Below are 15,977 nucleotides of genomic sequence, written 5' to 3'. Positions count from 1 at the left end.
CTATTCCCCCACAAAATAAGCCATACTAAGAGCCTGCTGCAGCCACAAGGTGAGGGGGTGGAGCTGCCCATGCACATTTCATTGGCTTACCTCAGGGCCCTTGTAGACAGCCCTCCATTGTCTGATATCTGCATCACAACAGCAGCTCCAACAGCCAGCCCACTTCTGCTGTTTGCTCACGGCTGCAACAGAGATGCCCGGCCGACGGCTTAAACCGTCGGCCGAAATTACCTCCGGGGCTGGGGAGACGCTGCTGGCAGCTCTTTCAAGCTCCGGACTTCCAGGTTCCTTTGGAACCCAGAAGTTCGGCTTTTGGCAGCGCGCCAAGGTAGCGCGCTGCCTGCTGGTCAGGGGAAGGTCCTGAGTCGCCCTATTTAAGGGCGACTCAGGCAGGACCTCCCCCTTGCCCTCGGCTTTCCTGAAGCGAACGTGTGTTCGCTGAGCTGTGGGCTCCTCCACGTGGCGCGGCCTTGGTCTGGGTCACGCCTGGCGTTTACTGACCTTACAGCCGACCGATCGACAACGGAGCGTCCCACTCCCCTGAGGAACACCGAGGAAGAGGCAGCAAAGGGGTATCCCCTCCTTCTTGCCCACGCCCATAGTCTAACGGGTAGGGCCTCTGCCTTATAATGCAGAGGCCCCCAGGTTTGAGTCCACGGAGTTCCCCCACCCCGCGCTGGCAACGTATTCTGTGGCCCTGATTTGGGATTAGCTTTTCTCGGGGGGGGGGATTGCTAGCCGGTTTTGTTATCGCGTAAATCAACACATTCGTACACTCGAACACTAGCTTTCCCTCGAATGGGGCCATTATGGCCTGGTGGGGGTGGGGCATGTGGCAGCCAAAGTTTTCATTAATGGGCAATTCCTCAATAAAGTTTTCCCCCAGTTTATTACCCAACATGATTAGGTGGTCTATAGCTTCCCTTCAATGGCCTGCAGGCCTCGGGGCCTTCCCATTCCGGGCTTGGAGGCCTTTCTGGCCTAATGCTAACTTTTAGTTGCCTTCAAGGCCCTGGGCATGCTTTTTATATGAGTTATTCATAACTTTAATGAAGATGTGGATCATGCTTCTTATATATTATTTATATTGTACATATAGCTGATTTAGAGGGATTTGATTAATTGCCCCTATTGATTCCAATGGTAAGGTATAATTATATTAATTATATTATGTATTGATTTAAAGGGATGTAATCAATTTATCCCTAATAATTGCAATGGTAAGTTGGATCAGTTGTTTCCCTAATTATGGATGATTCTGATCTATCCCCCTTTGATATTATAAGCTTTCATTTATGGGAAATCATGTATTTTGATTCATTCTCTTTTGGTCTGGGACTGGTGCATGGTTGATAGATTATTAATCTTGGACATACACCGAGAGTTGTTTATTTGTTAATCATGCATTTCAGTTTTTGGATTACTATTGAACAATGAATTGGGATTACTTTGGTCGGGCCTCTCCCTCTGGAAGAGGCCTGCACCCTGTTCGGCTTATGTGTTCAGGTATTGATACAGTATAACAAAAGTAGTGCAATAATAGGTTTAGATTAATTGGAGCATTTAACAGGAAGGGTAGTTAGTGGGACTCTAGATTTAATTCAGCATATATAGGCATGCTTATATGTGCGTAGCTCGTGCACGGGTGCATTCACTAGGTATAGTTTGCAACGTGTGTGAGCCATGCCTCACACGATACATAAACACAATTATGCTGGTGATGACAGCCTGGTTCCGTTTATGGGCATGCGCATACAGTTGCGTACGGGTATGGTCAGGGACACATATGGGAAGTGGCATGGCACCACCAAAATGGGATGGCCTGTCCACCGTTCCGGCCATACCTCCAAAAAGGTATAGCGACTGCGCAGTGCCTACCTAGAGGAACTGCTAAGCCTTAACGGGCATCCATGTTTTCAGTGGCAACATGCACATAGGGGAACAATGTAATTGTTCCCCTTACCTGGTACGGAGGGAGTTTCCACCTGGGCATTACGCATAGAGACCGCAGGGGCCCGGACCATAACATCCTTCCTGGGGGAAGGGCAGTGATCCTTCAATTCCTCATTTCATTCTCGGCCCATTTCATAAGATGGTACCGTTATTGTGCTGGGGGAGCAATTTTAGGCTGTCCCATCTGTGAGTGCTACATTTGGAGGGTCAAAGTTACCAGGGTACATTCAGAGCTTCATCTTACTGATTGGGTACTGATTGCAACTGGGGTTTTTTTTAGTTTTCCTGCAGCACCGTGACTTTCCCATCACCCTTTCCTCTGCTGCTTCCACCAGTCAGTGAATGCGGAGAGCGGATCGTTGAGGAAAGGACCAGAGTCGCTCCGCCTGTGGGTAAGACCGGCACGATAGTAAGGTAACGATGCAGGATGCCTGGTCCGTACTACTGTTATGCACTGAGTACCCTTTATTGGTAACGCCCCTGGTAACATTACTGTAGGATGTTTGGCGTGTATCCATTCACTGTGTTTTATACTTCAGGCCATCCAAGATTTGGGCGGGTCGTATATCTGAGGACCTGTGTTTGGGAAGTCATACTTCCCACTGGCCATGCAATGGCCAAGCCCCGCCCTGGTGGGTATGGCTGACTGAGATGGGCAGAATTGACCCAAGGTATTCTTTCTGGGCCATTTTATGGAAGGCGAAGAGTACAACCCTGTGCTGTCCCAGTTTTTAACGGCTGGGGTCCCTACCGGCTCAGTCATTAATGCAAGCAACGTGCTATAACTAAACCTTCTGGACAGGGTAGATTCGGACTTCCTGGCTTAATAGCCGGGGATCCGGACATGATAATGACAGGGGAAGTCATTGTCTTCCTCCTTTAGGGGGATTTCAGCTACCGTGAGGGGTATAATTGCCATTAAGGTCAGTTTGCTTCGCCGGGTTCTTCATGAGCCCAGGCGCCAACCGGTAAGGGGCCTTACGGGGGGGCCCTTACCGGTGTGATGGGTTCCAGCTAACTGGGGTTCTTATTGTCATGTTAGGCCTTCAGCAATGGGGGCGTGGGTATGGCAGTACATCCGCAATATGCCAGGGCCCCCCTCCCGCTCACATATCTGTCTGTATGAGCTAACTTGTCCTTCCGTTAGGTGGGGTTGAGGAGGGCTCATTGAATCACGGGTGAGTTTGGATGTTAGCAGGTATTAGGCAAGTGGACAGGGTCCCCCCCCCCCACTTGCCCGAGATGCTGGGATCAGGGGCTTCTCTAACCCTGACAGGGACAGTTTATCCCCTACGGTGCCAGGGCGGGTTGTACCCCTAAGGACCATAGGTCTGGTATGTGGTTCCCAGGCGTGGGTCTTGCCAAAGTGGCAATGATTCAGTACCTTTTAGGGCTGGGGGGGCGATGGTTTGGCTGTGTATCCACAGCATATATGAGTTTTTCTCTGCCCCCCCTTTTTTACCTATCTTTCATTTAGGTGTCGAGGAGAGAAGCCCCGGGATCTCCGAAGTCGGGATGGATCGCAGAGGATCAGGGATGGCGGCAGTTTACCCAGCTGGCCGAGACAGTGTGACTGAGGGGCTTCTTCTGCTGGGGCGGTTATCCCTTGTGGTGCTGCCCAGTTCGCTGACGCGGTAGTCAGCACTGTTTGTTTTGACATGGGCCAGAATACGCCGGTTGTGTCCTGAAGACGGAGGAGGGTCTTGTCTGTTTTTCCCATGTATGGGTCTTGCCAAGGTGGCAACGACTCAGGAATGTTGTGGGGTTTGGCAGTGGTTGTCGAGCCCAGGACCGGTGTCCAACTCTGCCCAAGCATTGGGCTTGGATGTATCTCCAGTATAGCATTAGGCTATTAGTATCCCCTAGAACTGTAGGTACGGCTGTACATTGGCCATGACAGTAGGGTTGACTCTAGAGGGGATGGGAATAGCGGCTATGGTAGATGGAGAGCAGGTTCTGCCCGTGACTCTACTGAGTCGACGGTCTTGTTTAGAAAACTAAAATTTAGATGGCAGCGGGTGGCACCTAGATCAGTTATAGGCCCAGGTCTTCCTGAATAGGCGCCGCTACTGCGGCTGCAACTGCTGGTTTTGCGGACTGACACATCATGGGATGTCATCTGGGGGCCGCAGGGGACTGCGCTGGGAGGGGCTCCTCCCCCTGGTTTTTGGCTGGTGCCGGTCTGAGAGAGCCCCCGAGTTGTTGGTGTTCCACCTCGGGGGCAACGACCTCAGTGTTCTGAGTGGCTTGGCGGTGAGCATCCAAGCCTGCGATGGCCTGAGGGCCATTGCCGCTGCGTATCCAGACACACGTATCGTGTGGTCTGGGAGTCCCCCCAGACTGGTCTGGCAGAATGCTGTATCCCCTAAAGCCGTTAACGGGCCAGGTTAAGGGTCAACCAGGCCATTGGGAAGGTTGTTAGGGAGTTGGGGGGGGGTGTATGGTAAAGCATCCCTTGATAAAATTTGGAATGCCCCGGTTCTACCGGGCCGATGGCGTTCACCTCTCAGATGAGGGGAACGCCATTTTCCTGTCGGACCTGCAGAGGTGCCTCCAGGAATTGGTTTAGGAGGCTGGGTGGGGGTCGGGGGGCCAAGATTGAGATCTGACCCCCCTCCGTGGCAGGTTAGGGGCGGCATTTAGAAGCAACTGCGCATGCTCCTTTGGGCATCCTTCAAAGGGTGATGGACCGCCTCTCTCCATGAACTAGAGGTTGGAGCAACGTCGGGGATTGGAGAGAGGATGTCCATGGGAATCACCGGATCCAATTTCCCACGGGGATTGGAGGGTAAACTCCTCCCACATGATGAAGGGGCGTGGCTTGGATCCAGGTGAAGGTGGCTACCTTCACCTGGTTCAGCAAGGAGTTTTTACCCAATGTTGCCAAGGAATTTTCTGGTAGGAATTTCCGCCCCGTTAGTTTTGGCCTCTGCAGGTCCTTAGTTCGTTCTGAATTTAAATATTTAAATTGACGTATTTAAATTTATTTAAATTTATGTTAATTCAATAAATGACCCGTATTTAATCCACAACATGTCTCAGCTTCGTTACTCCGCTTCCAGGGGTAAATGCCCGGCCGACGGCTTAAACCGTCGGCCAAAATTACCTCCGGGGCTGGGGAGACGCTGCCGGCAGCACTTTCAAGCTCCGGACTTCCGGGTTCCTTTGGAACCCAGAAGTTCGGCTTTTGGCAGTGCGCCAAGGTAGCGCGCTGCCTGCTGGTCGGGGGAAGGTCCTGAGTCGCCCTATTTAAGGGCGACTCAGGCAGGACCTCCCCCTTGCCCTCGGCTTTCCTGAAGCGAACACCCACCCACCCTCTGCTATCAACAGTGTGTCCTGAGGAGGTCGCCTCGGGGCCGAATAGGAATTTTTTGCGGCCACCCCTTTAGAGGCGGCCGTTTTTTCGCCTATTCCACACTGACGGCACGGACTGGATTGGTTAGGGGGTGCGGCGCACTTAGATATCAGTATAGGCCTCCCTCTGGTCATTTGGGTCTGGCAGGTTAGGGGCGGAAATTTCTGGTAGGAATTTCCGCCCCATTAGTTTTGGCCTCTGCAGGTCCTTAGTTCGTTCTGAATTTAAATATTTAAATTGACGTATTTAAATTTATTTAAATTTATGTTAATTCAATAAATGACCCGTATTTAATCCACAACATGTCTCAGCGTCGTTACTCCGCTTCCAGGGGTAATAGGAAGTGTTGTGTTAGTGCCACGGCCGTGAGATGAAGCAGATGTTGAGGCATGGATTGCTTGACTGCAGAGACCCTAAGGTAAGCTGGTGCGGGGCCTATGGGGCACTCCACCCCCACCTTATCTCATGGTCCCAGCACCATCAAGTTGCTCAGCCTCCTACTCCATTGTGGCTGTGAGCCAGGGGGTCCTATTGGATGAAGCTGGTGGAGCTTCTACCCTAAGGCAAATCAGGTGTTGGGGCATGGATGAGCTGGCTTTAGGGCCCTTGAGGTACGCCAGTACAGGGCTCATGGGGTAGTTTCACCCTCTGCCTTTTGGCAGTGGCACTGGTCAAACAGCCTCCTGCCCCGCACTGGTCATTCACTCTTATTATGGGGCTGCAGCAGACCCTCCTACCTCTCTTCTCTCCCTTCCACCCCGACAGGACTGTTCTCCATGCTTCCTGGAAGCAGCTCTCACCTTCAGAGTCCCAACAATTCCTTATGCAAATGGTGATTGCTGTCACAAATTTCTGTGCCTATCAGTGGAGAGGGGTGGCATACAAATCCAATAAATAAGTAAGTAAGTAAGTAAGTAAGTAAGTAAGTAAGTAAGTAAGTAAGTAAGTAAGTAAATAAATAAATAAATAAACAAATAAATACAGTCTGAAGAAGGCTTTTAGATGAAGATGGAGCAGAGCTATGCAGGCTCTGCATAATAAAAAATAAAAAAACAATACTAGACATTAAAATTATGTATATTTTCATTGAGAAATAAAATTAAATATACATTAATATTTTCATGTTCTGCTGAGTTGTAAGACTCATATGATGTAATAATATGACTCAAATGTGAAATGAAATGAAAGAAAGTTGCAATACCCTTGGAGGTAAAAGAGAAAAAAATCAAGATGGCAGTTGTGGCAGTATGACAGCAGCACTACTCCTTTTGTACATGCATAAATGTTGCACACCAAGACAAAAGGTGCTGCTACAACTGATTTTTTTACTTTTCCCCCTCCCTCTCCTGAGAGTCTTTTGTTTATAAGAATACACATTTATTATTCTTGGAAGAAATTACCAGAATTATGGTCTTAAAACATACAAATTACCTCAAAAGCAAATAAAGTATGGTTGTTGCTTTAGAATGCTTTTTAAAGCCATGTTTCATTATAGTTAAAAGACAATAAGCAGACTAGTAAACATATGACAACCAATTACAATTCTTTGTAGACTGAGCTGAAGACTGAATGAAAAAAACCCAATTAGTTTGACAGCCATTGCATATACCACATCAAGCAAAATTCTTTTCAGAGAGCAGCAAAAGGCCTGGGCTTTTACATGCAAACTGCTCTTACTTTTATTAAATGGAGGATCTATGCAGCTACCACCAAATATCTATTAGGACATGTTACTTGATGATCGCATAGTCCTACAACAATACATTACTGTATAGCAGTCTGAAGCTGGAAATTTCAGAGTATAAAACAGTTTGTTTCATGTTAGGCAACAAATGAATGTGGAAGTAAATAGTTTCAGGGAAAACACCAGATGTATTTACACTAGAAAAAATAGTGTGCAGTAGAAGAGCAGTAAGATTAGCTAGACATCAGTAAATTCATTTATTCATCATTAAATTAGACAAAGTGGTTAACAATATTCAGATCAAATTAATTATAATTACTAATTGTGAACCTTATAATTTCTTGAAGAATTTTTATTTTGAAAGCTGATCTAATTAATTTTTATACATCTGTTTTCCCCTCCCCATAGTCTCAAGTTGAAAATTAAAAAAAGAGGAACAGACATTTGAATTACTTTTTAAATAGAAAACCAAGACTAGAAGCAGACTATGGAAAGATAATTACTAGGCTATACAGAACAAGAAACTGAATCTCAACAAACCTTTTTCAGGCTCATTTACAACAAAATAAATTGTTCTAATTCCTTTTGTTGAAGAGTTCCCATTTGCCCACTACCTCCTTTCAAATGGATAGTAGCTATTCTGCACATGAATGTATCACTTTATCTAGAGCCTGATCCACAGCTGTTTAAAGTTCCTGCTGACCACTCTAATTCTCTTTTTATTTTAATTCTGTTACCAAACACCAGTGCTTAGCTAGGGTCCCCAACTCCTCTGTTTTCTTACTTATTTACCTTTCCTGCCTTTTGGAAAGATATTTAAACCAAGATTAAAGGACAGTGAGATAGTTATTTAGAAATGGAATTGAAGCTTTAAGTATCTCTGCCTCAATAAAGGACCCATTGTTTATATGAGCTATCATTACTACAGTCCATTTTCTTCTAATGACAAACGTTAGACTTTGAAGTTTACTGTCATAAATAATCAGAATTTCCACTTCATAATTAATATAATGAAGTTTCACTGTTACTTTAGTATTTTCTTGCTGAAGCTTTTCAGATTCAGTAGTACAGTGGAACCCCGACATAAGAGCTGCTCTACTTAAGAGCAGCTCGAGATAAGAGCTGGGAGGGGAGAGATATTTTTGTTCTACTTACAAGCCCAAATTCGAGATACAAGCGCCAAGGAGCTGTCTCCTGAAGCCAAACGCTAACTTCCGCGTTCGGCTTCAGGAGACAGCTGCGAAGCGGCGCGCGTGTTTTAAAAGGTTGCAGCCGGCCTGGGGGGCTTGGGGGGGGGCTTGCAGCTTTCTTTCTTGCTCTTTTTCTTTCTCTCTTTTACCTTCCCTTCCTCTATTTCTTCTTTTATTTCTCCTTCCCACCTTCTTCCCTCCCTCCCTCCCTTCACTCATTCCTCTCTTACTCTCCCCTTTCATAAGTTTCCTTGCTTCCTTCCTCTGTTCCTGTCCCTTCCCCCTTTCTTTCTTTCTTTCTTTCTTTCTTGCTCTTTTTCTTTCTCTCTTTTACCTTCTCTTCCTCTATTTCTTCTTTTCTTTCTCCTTCCCACCTTCTTCCCTCCCTCCCTTCACTCATTCCTCTCTTACTCTCCCCTTTCATAAGTTTCCTTGCTTCCTTCCTCTGTCCTTGTCCCTTCCCTCTTTCCTTCCTTCCTTCCCACCCTCCGTCCATTCATTCACCCATTCCTCTCTTGATCGCTTAAAGCCGGTCCCTGGTGCAAAAAGGGTTGGGGACCTCTGTCCTACAGGATTGGGTGGCAGAGAAGTTGAACATATGTAAATTTAAAAGTTTAAGAAAGTTTACAAGTTAAGTGAAAGAAACTTCATTATTCATTTATATGTACATGTACATTTCTTCATTAAAAACATGTCTTTCTGCATAATTTAGACTAACTTTGTGAGTTTTTTGAGGGCTGGAACCAATTAAAATTATTTACATTAATTCCTATGGGGAAAAGTCGTTCGAGATAAGAGCTGCTCGACTTAAGAGCCCAGGTCCGGAACGAATTAAACTCGTATCTCGAGGTACCACTGTACTTCCCTTTAAAAATTAAATTGGAGAATAAATGCTTGACATCACACAGAAACATGCATAACTTGGATTTTTAGCCATTCACAGGTTATTTTAAATATTTATTTTATTTTTATTTATTTATTTTGTCCAATACACAATAATACACAATGAAGGTTATAGAGGATATAGTAGAGAAGAAATATGAGATATAGGAGAGACTATAGGACAGGGGATGGAAGGCACTCTAGTGCATCCAAGCCTGCGATGGCCTGAGGGCCATTGCCGCTGCGTATCCAGACACACGTATCGTGTGGTCTGGGAGTCCCCCCAGACTGGTCTGGCAGAATGCTGTATCCCCTAAAGCCGTTAACGGGCCAGGTTAAGGGTCAACCAGGCCATTGGGAAGGTTGTTAGGGAGTTGGGGGGGGGGTGTATGGTAAAGCATCCCTTGATAAAATTTGGAATGCCCCGGTTCTACCGGGCCGATGGCGTTCACCTCTCAGATGAGGGGAACGCCATTTTCCTGTCGGACCTGCAGAGGTGCCTCCAGGAATTGGTTTTAAATATTTATTTTATTTTTATTTATTTATTTTGTCCAATACACAATAATACACAATGAAGGTTATAGAGGATATAGTAGAGAAGAAATATGAGATATAGGAGAGACTATAGGACAGAGGATGGAAGGCACTCTAGTGCGCTTATGTACACACCTTACTGACCTCTTAGGAATCTGAAGAGGTCAACCGTGGATAGTCTAAGGGTAAAATGTTGGGGGTTAGGGGATGTTACTATAGAGGAGGAGTTCCACGCTTCGACAACCCAATTACTAAAGTCATATTTTTTACAGTCAAGTTTGGAGCGGTTAATATTAAGCTTGAATCTGTTATGTGCTCTTGTGTTGTTTAAAGTTTAAAGTTTTGTGTTGTTTAAAGTTTAAATCTTTTGTGTGCTCTTGTGTTGTGGTTGAAGCTGAAGTAGTCTTTGACAGGCAGGACATTGCAGCATATGATCTTGTGGGCAATACTTATATCATGTTTAAGGCATCGCAGTTCTAAGCTTTCAAGACCCAGGATTGTAAGTCTAGTTTCGTAGGGTATTCTGTTTCGAGTTGAAGAATGAAGGGCTCTTTTTGTGAAGTATCTTTCAACATTTTCAAGGGTGTAAATGTCTGAGATGCGATATGGGTTTGGTGAACGTTTTGTAAGCTCTGGTAAGTAGTGTGAGATTTCCAGAACAGAAGCTATATGGGATTAGATTAACAACTCTTGAGGCCTTCTTAGTGATGTTGCTGCAGTGGGCTTTGCACTTAGATCTTTAGTCATTAATATCCCGAGGTCCTTGACCAAGTGGGGATTATCTGTGATAATTTGTTTATTAAGTTTGTATTTGAAGTTCTGATTCTTTTTGCCGATGTGTAGGACAGAGCATTTTCTGGTTGAGATTTGGAGTTGCCATGTGTTGGACCAGTCAGAAACTGAGTCTAGGTCTTTTTGTAGAATAGTTGTGTTATCAGTGGTGTTGAAGAGTTTTACATCATCTGCAAAAAGAACACAGTTGCTTGTGATGAAATCGCAAAGGTCGTTGATGTAGAGAATGAAGAGTGTAGGTTCCAGTACGCTACCTTGGGGGACACCGCTTTAACAGGGATGGGTGTGGATATGGAGCTTCCTATTTTGACCACTTGTTGCCTGTTAGACAGAAATGCAGTAATCCAGCTGTGGAGGGATCCTGAGATGCCATAGGATTTGAGTTTTTGAAGTAGTTTGTCATGGACCACTGAATCAAAGGCTTTGGAGAAGTCAATATAAATTGCATCTATAGATTTTCCTTGATCAAGATGAGTTGTCCATATGTTTTTGCGAGAGGGAGCTGTAGATTGCAGGATAGTTTTTTTTCTGAATCCAAATTGTTTGTTAGAGAGCAGATTATTAATTTCTAAGTGGAGAGTAATTGATTGGTTTATAATTGATTCCATAACTTTACATGGGACTCAGCATAGCGATATTGGTCTGTAGTTATCGACAAGAGAGGGGTCTTCTTTTTTGAAGGCAGGGATGACCATTGCTTTTGACCATATCTTAGGAAGTGTGCTGGTACTGAAGGATTTTTCAAAAATTATGCTTAGTGGTCTAGCTATAGCAGAAGAGAGCTTTTTAAGGAAGTATGCACATAGACCATCTGGTCCGACTGATAGGGAAGGTTTAAGGTCACGTAATGTGTTTTCAACTCGGTCTTCAGTGAAGTCTATTTTGGTTAGGTCATTGAGAGAGTTTGAGGTGTGAGTGATGAATTTGGGGGATGAGCCGTTGCTGTTGACGAAGACGGAGCCAAAGAATGAATTGAGAAGATTAGCTTTGGATGAATCATCGTGGTATTCTTTGTTGTTGGGTCCTTTGAGAGGTGGGATAGGTCTAGAGTCCTTGAGTTTGTTGTTGACAAAGTTGTAGAAGGCACGATTGGATTTGGTGCATAGAAGGTTTTCCTCTTGTATGCTGTGGTAGTTGAGACATTCTGCTTTTATTTGTTTGCATATGCTTTTATAACGGCTTGTGAAGTTTACTACTTGTCCCTTTTTGTTTTTACGCCAGAGATTTTTTTTAATTGTAATTTTCTTATTGAGATGAGGAGGTTATTTTTCTTGGTTGAGGCAGATGCAAATGATTATTTTCATCTCAAGCAAGAATGTTTGTAGAGGTCATCCATAGAGTTGCAGTTAGAGAATAAAGTTTGCCAGTTTAATGTTGAAAGATGGGCATCAATGAGTTCGTAGTTCGCTTTTTTGAAGTTGAATTTCGGAGTCGCGTTATTTGGATGGATCTTAGTGTGGCTTAGGTTGAGACTGAAGTTTATCATGCTGTGGTCACTGTCAGAAAAAGGTTCTTTTATTTGTAAGCCATATATTGTACTGTTGCTGTTGCAGAAGATGAGATCCAGACAGTTATCTAATCTAGTATTGCCACTTACAAGTTGTTCAAGTCCCAGACTAGTGACTGTGTTATATATAGTAGAGTGGATAGGTTCCATGCTACATTCATTTAATGTCCAGTTAATATGTGATAGGTTGAGGTCACCAAGGAAGATGATGGATTGTGGGCAGTGGGTAGCCCATGTTAGTAGTGCTGATAATTTGTTTGCATGTGCGATGTCATAGTCAGGAGCTCTGTAGCAGAGTAAGGGATAGTTTCAGGGAGTAATAGATCCTGCGCAACTTTGATGTTTTTAATGTTTAGAGATTTTTTTGTAAAATATAGCTACCCCACCTCCTCTGCGGGATTCACGGTCATAATGAGAGACAAAATATGTTATTTCTTTAAAAAATATTCTTTTTAATGTAATAATTCCATATATCCATCCTAAGATAAAATACAGGAAATAGTATAAGGGCAGACTAGATGGACCATGAGGTCTTTTTCTGCCGTCAGTCTTCTATGTTTCTATGTTTCTAAATATATGTGTTTTTCTGTGAGAAGACATGTACAAATTTCATCATTTCCATACTTGAATCTGATGACATTATGCATTTACACCAGAGTGGGTTTTGCACAGTAATTAAGTATATATATATATATTTAAAAATTCACAGTTAGTAGAGGTCACTACATTTAAATGTAATTTAAATGTAATGATTTACCATATTGAAAAATTATATCAAAATGTGGAGAAAAATAAATTATTTATTTATTTATATTATTTATTTAAACAATGTAATAGTTCTGGGAGTATATACTCCTGGTCAGTTGGAGGATGGCGATGAGCTTGATGACTCTGATACAGATAGTGTTTATGAATTAGTGGCAGGTCCTGGATTACAGGTATCAGAACAGGTGGGAGGCCAGCCACAGGATGTTGCTATGAGTCTAGACTCCAGTGAAGAAGAGACAGATAATCGCTGGTTAAATCCTCATTTCAGAAGGGTTCAAGGGCGCAGGGAACAAGTGTTAGGGAAAAGATATTAAGGGGAGGAATGGGTTAATTACTGAAGTGATTTATTCATCACATCCGGGTGCCAGCGGGGAAGAAGGGCGGAGTTTTCAATGTTGTAAATCCATCATGGACGAATGCCGGTATGGCTACGAAGTAAGTTAGTTCATTCTTTGCTGTTTCACAGATGTTCTTAGTGCTTTGAACTACGCTGCATAGACATAAATCTTAAGATAAGGGAGGAGGCTTGGAGGAATGTGTTTGTGAGCTCTAATTGCTAAAGATAAGAGAGGAAGGAATGTGAATGCCTGTAATACATTTTGAATACAGAGGAAAGGAGAAATAAAAATGGAGTTTTTGTTTATGAAATCCTGCATTCAGTAAGCATTATTTCCAATTTAACCAAAGTTCTAACCAGAATCCAGAACATTCTCCAAGAACTGTAGATGAAATTTATATTTTTACAACTTCAGATGCGATTTTATTTGTTGATTGATTTGAATTATTACCGTAGTGCTCTAGTTCCAATGTTTTGAGTTGGTTTTTTTTTCCAATTTATTGAATCTACAACTGCAACTGTAAGACTAAAGTAGATTCTCAAAAAAGATATCTAATAATACCTCCAACTTTGTATCCCACTTTGTCTTCTTTGTGGCAGAAATGCCACCATTAGGGAAGTCAAAGAAGAGATATAATAAGATTCTTCTGCAATTGGCGCTTAAACCATTCTCCTCCCCTCCCATATCTCTCTTCAGCTCTCTGGTGTTTCTTAGACTCAGCAGATATTTATGCACAAAACCCAATATATTACTTTTTATTTATTTATTTATTGGATTTGTATGCCACCACTCTCCGAGGACTCGGGGTAGTTCACAACATATCAAAAGTACATAACAGTATACATCTCAGAAATCCAATTAATATTAATAATTAAAATACAAACATATAGAGAAATTCCAATAATAACATATAAAACAGTAATAAATGAAGAAAGGATCTTAAAAACTAGGATAGAATTGAAAGAAGAGGAAGTCAATCTGGAATGGTGGGAATACTTACAGTTAAAATCAAGATTAGACAAAGATAGGAAAGAGGGGAATATTGAAACGAAAGTAGCACTAGATAAAATATTACTAGGCCCGGAAGATAAATTGATTTTAAAATTCTACTGTTATCTATTAAATTTTAAAATGAAAACTGAACAAGCGAAAGAAAATACGACTAAATGGGCACAGGATTTTGGATACTCAATTAATTTTAATGAATGGCAACAGATGTGGAGTAGAAATAAAAAGTTGACATTAGCTACAGCATATAAAGGAAATTGGTAGAAGATGTATTACAGATGGCATATGACCCCCACAAAATTAGCAAAAATAGATAAAAAACGTTCACCTAGATGTTGGCAATGTAAAAAGGAATTCGGATCATATTGGCACATGTGGTGGGGTTGCAAAAAAATTAAGAGTTATTGAGGAATAATTCAGTTATGGCTAGAAGACATATTAGAGAGAAAGGTAGAAAAGAAGCCTGAATTATTTCTATTAGCTCGTGGACACTTTGATAAAGATCAATTGTATTTAATTCTCCACATAACAACAGCTGCGAGGATAGTGATCGCACAAAACTGGAAAAATAAAACCATACCCATGGAAGAAGAAACTATCGAAAAAATAATATCATGTGTGGAAATGGATAGTCTTACTAAAAAAGTTTTGAAGATAGCTTGTATAATATATTTCAGAATTTAAAAGCTGACATAACAAATATATGTATACTTACAGAGACTGGAGAGAGTATAGGTTCTGAAGTGCTTCAGAGGGAACTTGTCTTAACAGGTTGTTCTGAAGCATTCTATGTTGGTACATAAAAGAGATCAATAAAAAAGAGAGCTAATTTTGTTGTCTCATGTTAATTAGAATTACAAATATAATAAATAAATAAATAGTAAATAATAAATAAATAAATAATTTCATAGAAAAATCTTGCTAATTACTGCTATCCAAAACTTGAATTTTAGTTGCAATAACTGTTTGGTTATTGTAATGCACACTTTATTAAAAAGTTAGAATATCAGAAACCTAGATTTTAACTTTCCCTTCAAAGCTATAAGATGGTGCTCCCAAACATTTTGGCCATCAGAGAGATTTTTTGGAGAGAGGTTTTTTCATGGATCGGAGGAGACATGAGTTTGTTCGCATCCAGTGGATGGGGCTTCACTTGCTTGAGTGAAACAGTTTCTGGCATCCATAGACCAATGCTGGTCCAAAGTTCAGGGGCTGGGGATCCTTATTGTAAGAGAGTTAAATTAGGTAGATTTCTATTAGCTAGGTACAACAAGACTGTATTTATCGAGGAACCTGACTTGATGAATATTACCAACAACTGGATTGATTATCTGCACTTAAGCCAGTTTTTACTTATCTGGTTTCTCAATGTAGAATTTACCTAGGCTTTAGAGTTGATGATCAAATGAAGTGATCCATAAAATATTATCTTGCTGACCAGGGAAAGCTTGAGGCAAGCTACAATGGTATTTTGTCCAGCTAGAAAACAGAATCTAGGTTTTTTAAATCATTTTTTTTTATTTTACTCAAAAGATTACAATAAAAATAAAAAACTAGACAAAAACATTGCATCTTTATTGTTATCTAGCAAGAAAATATTGATCTCTTCAAAGATCTGCTATGATAGATTTGTGAGATACATCTGAATTTTGCATTTGATATAGCATTGATCAAATATCAAATTCATTCTAACACAATTTATGGGACAATCTTCAATAATGCATGAATTTTATTTTCTTCTGTATTAGTTTAGATTCATAAACTAAATTATGACAATCCTAGGAAAGTGAAAAAATATTCTAGCTTTAAGCAAAAATAATATTTTTTCCAGATTGAGTGGATCTATAAAGAAGATACAAACTCTAAATATTAATACTTACTATGTTTACAGTAATTAATTAGTTCATTTTATATTTTCACCATTAAAATGAAATTAGAAATAAAAGTTAATATTTTCATCAGCAGA

At 42.0% G+C, this 15,977-nt stretch overlaps 1 protein-coding gene across 1 annotated transcript in view; it reads right to left on the bottom strand.

Moving 5' to 3' along the window:
* The window catches only part of LGR5 (leucine rich repeat containing G protein-coupled receptor 5), an 87,031-nt gene that overhangs the window by 42,371 nt on the left and 28,683 nt on the right, over positions 1 to 15,977 (bottom strand). Inside the window, exon 4 of the mRNA XM_070754758.1 lies at positions 14,727 to 14,798. Within this exon, the coding sequence (XP_070610859.1) occupies positions 14,727 to 14,798 (72 nt within the window). The remainder of the gene's footprint in view (positions 1 to 14,726; positions 14,799 to 15,977) is intronic.

This window comes from Erythrolamprus reginae, chromosome 6 (genome assembly GCF_031021105.1).
Source record: "Erythrolamprus reginae isolate rEryReg1 chromosome 6, rEryReg1.hap1, whole genome shotgun sequence".
Taxonomy (NCBI): Eukaryota; Metazoa; Chordata; class Lepidosauria; order Squamata; family Dipsadidae; genus Erythrolamprus; species Erythrolamprus reginae.
The sequence above is the reverse complement of the archived record's forward strand: the minus strand, read 5'-3'. Positions and strand labels throughout refer to the sequence as shown.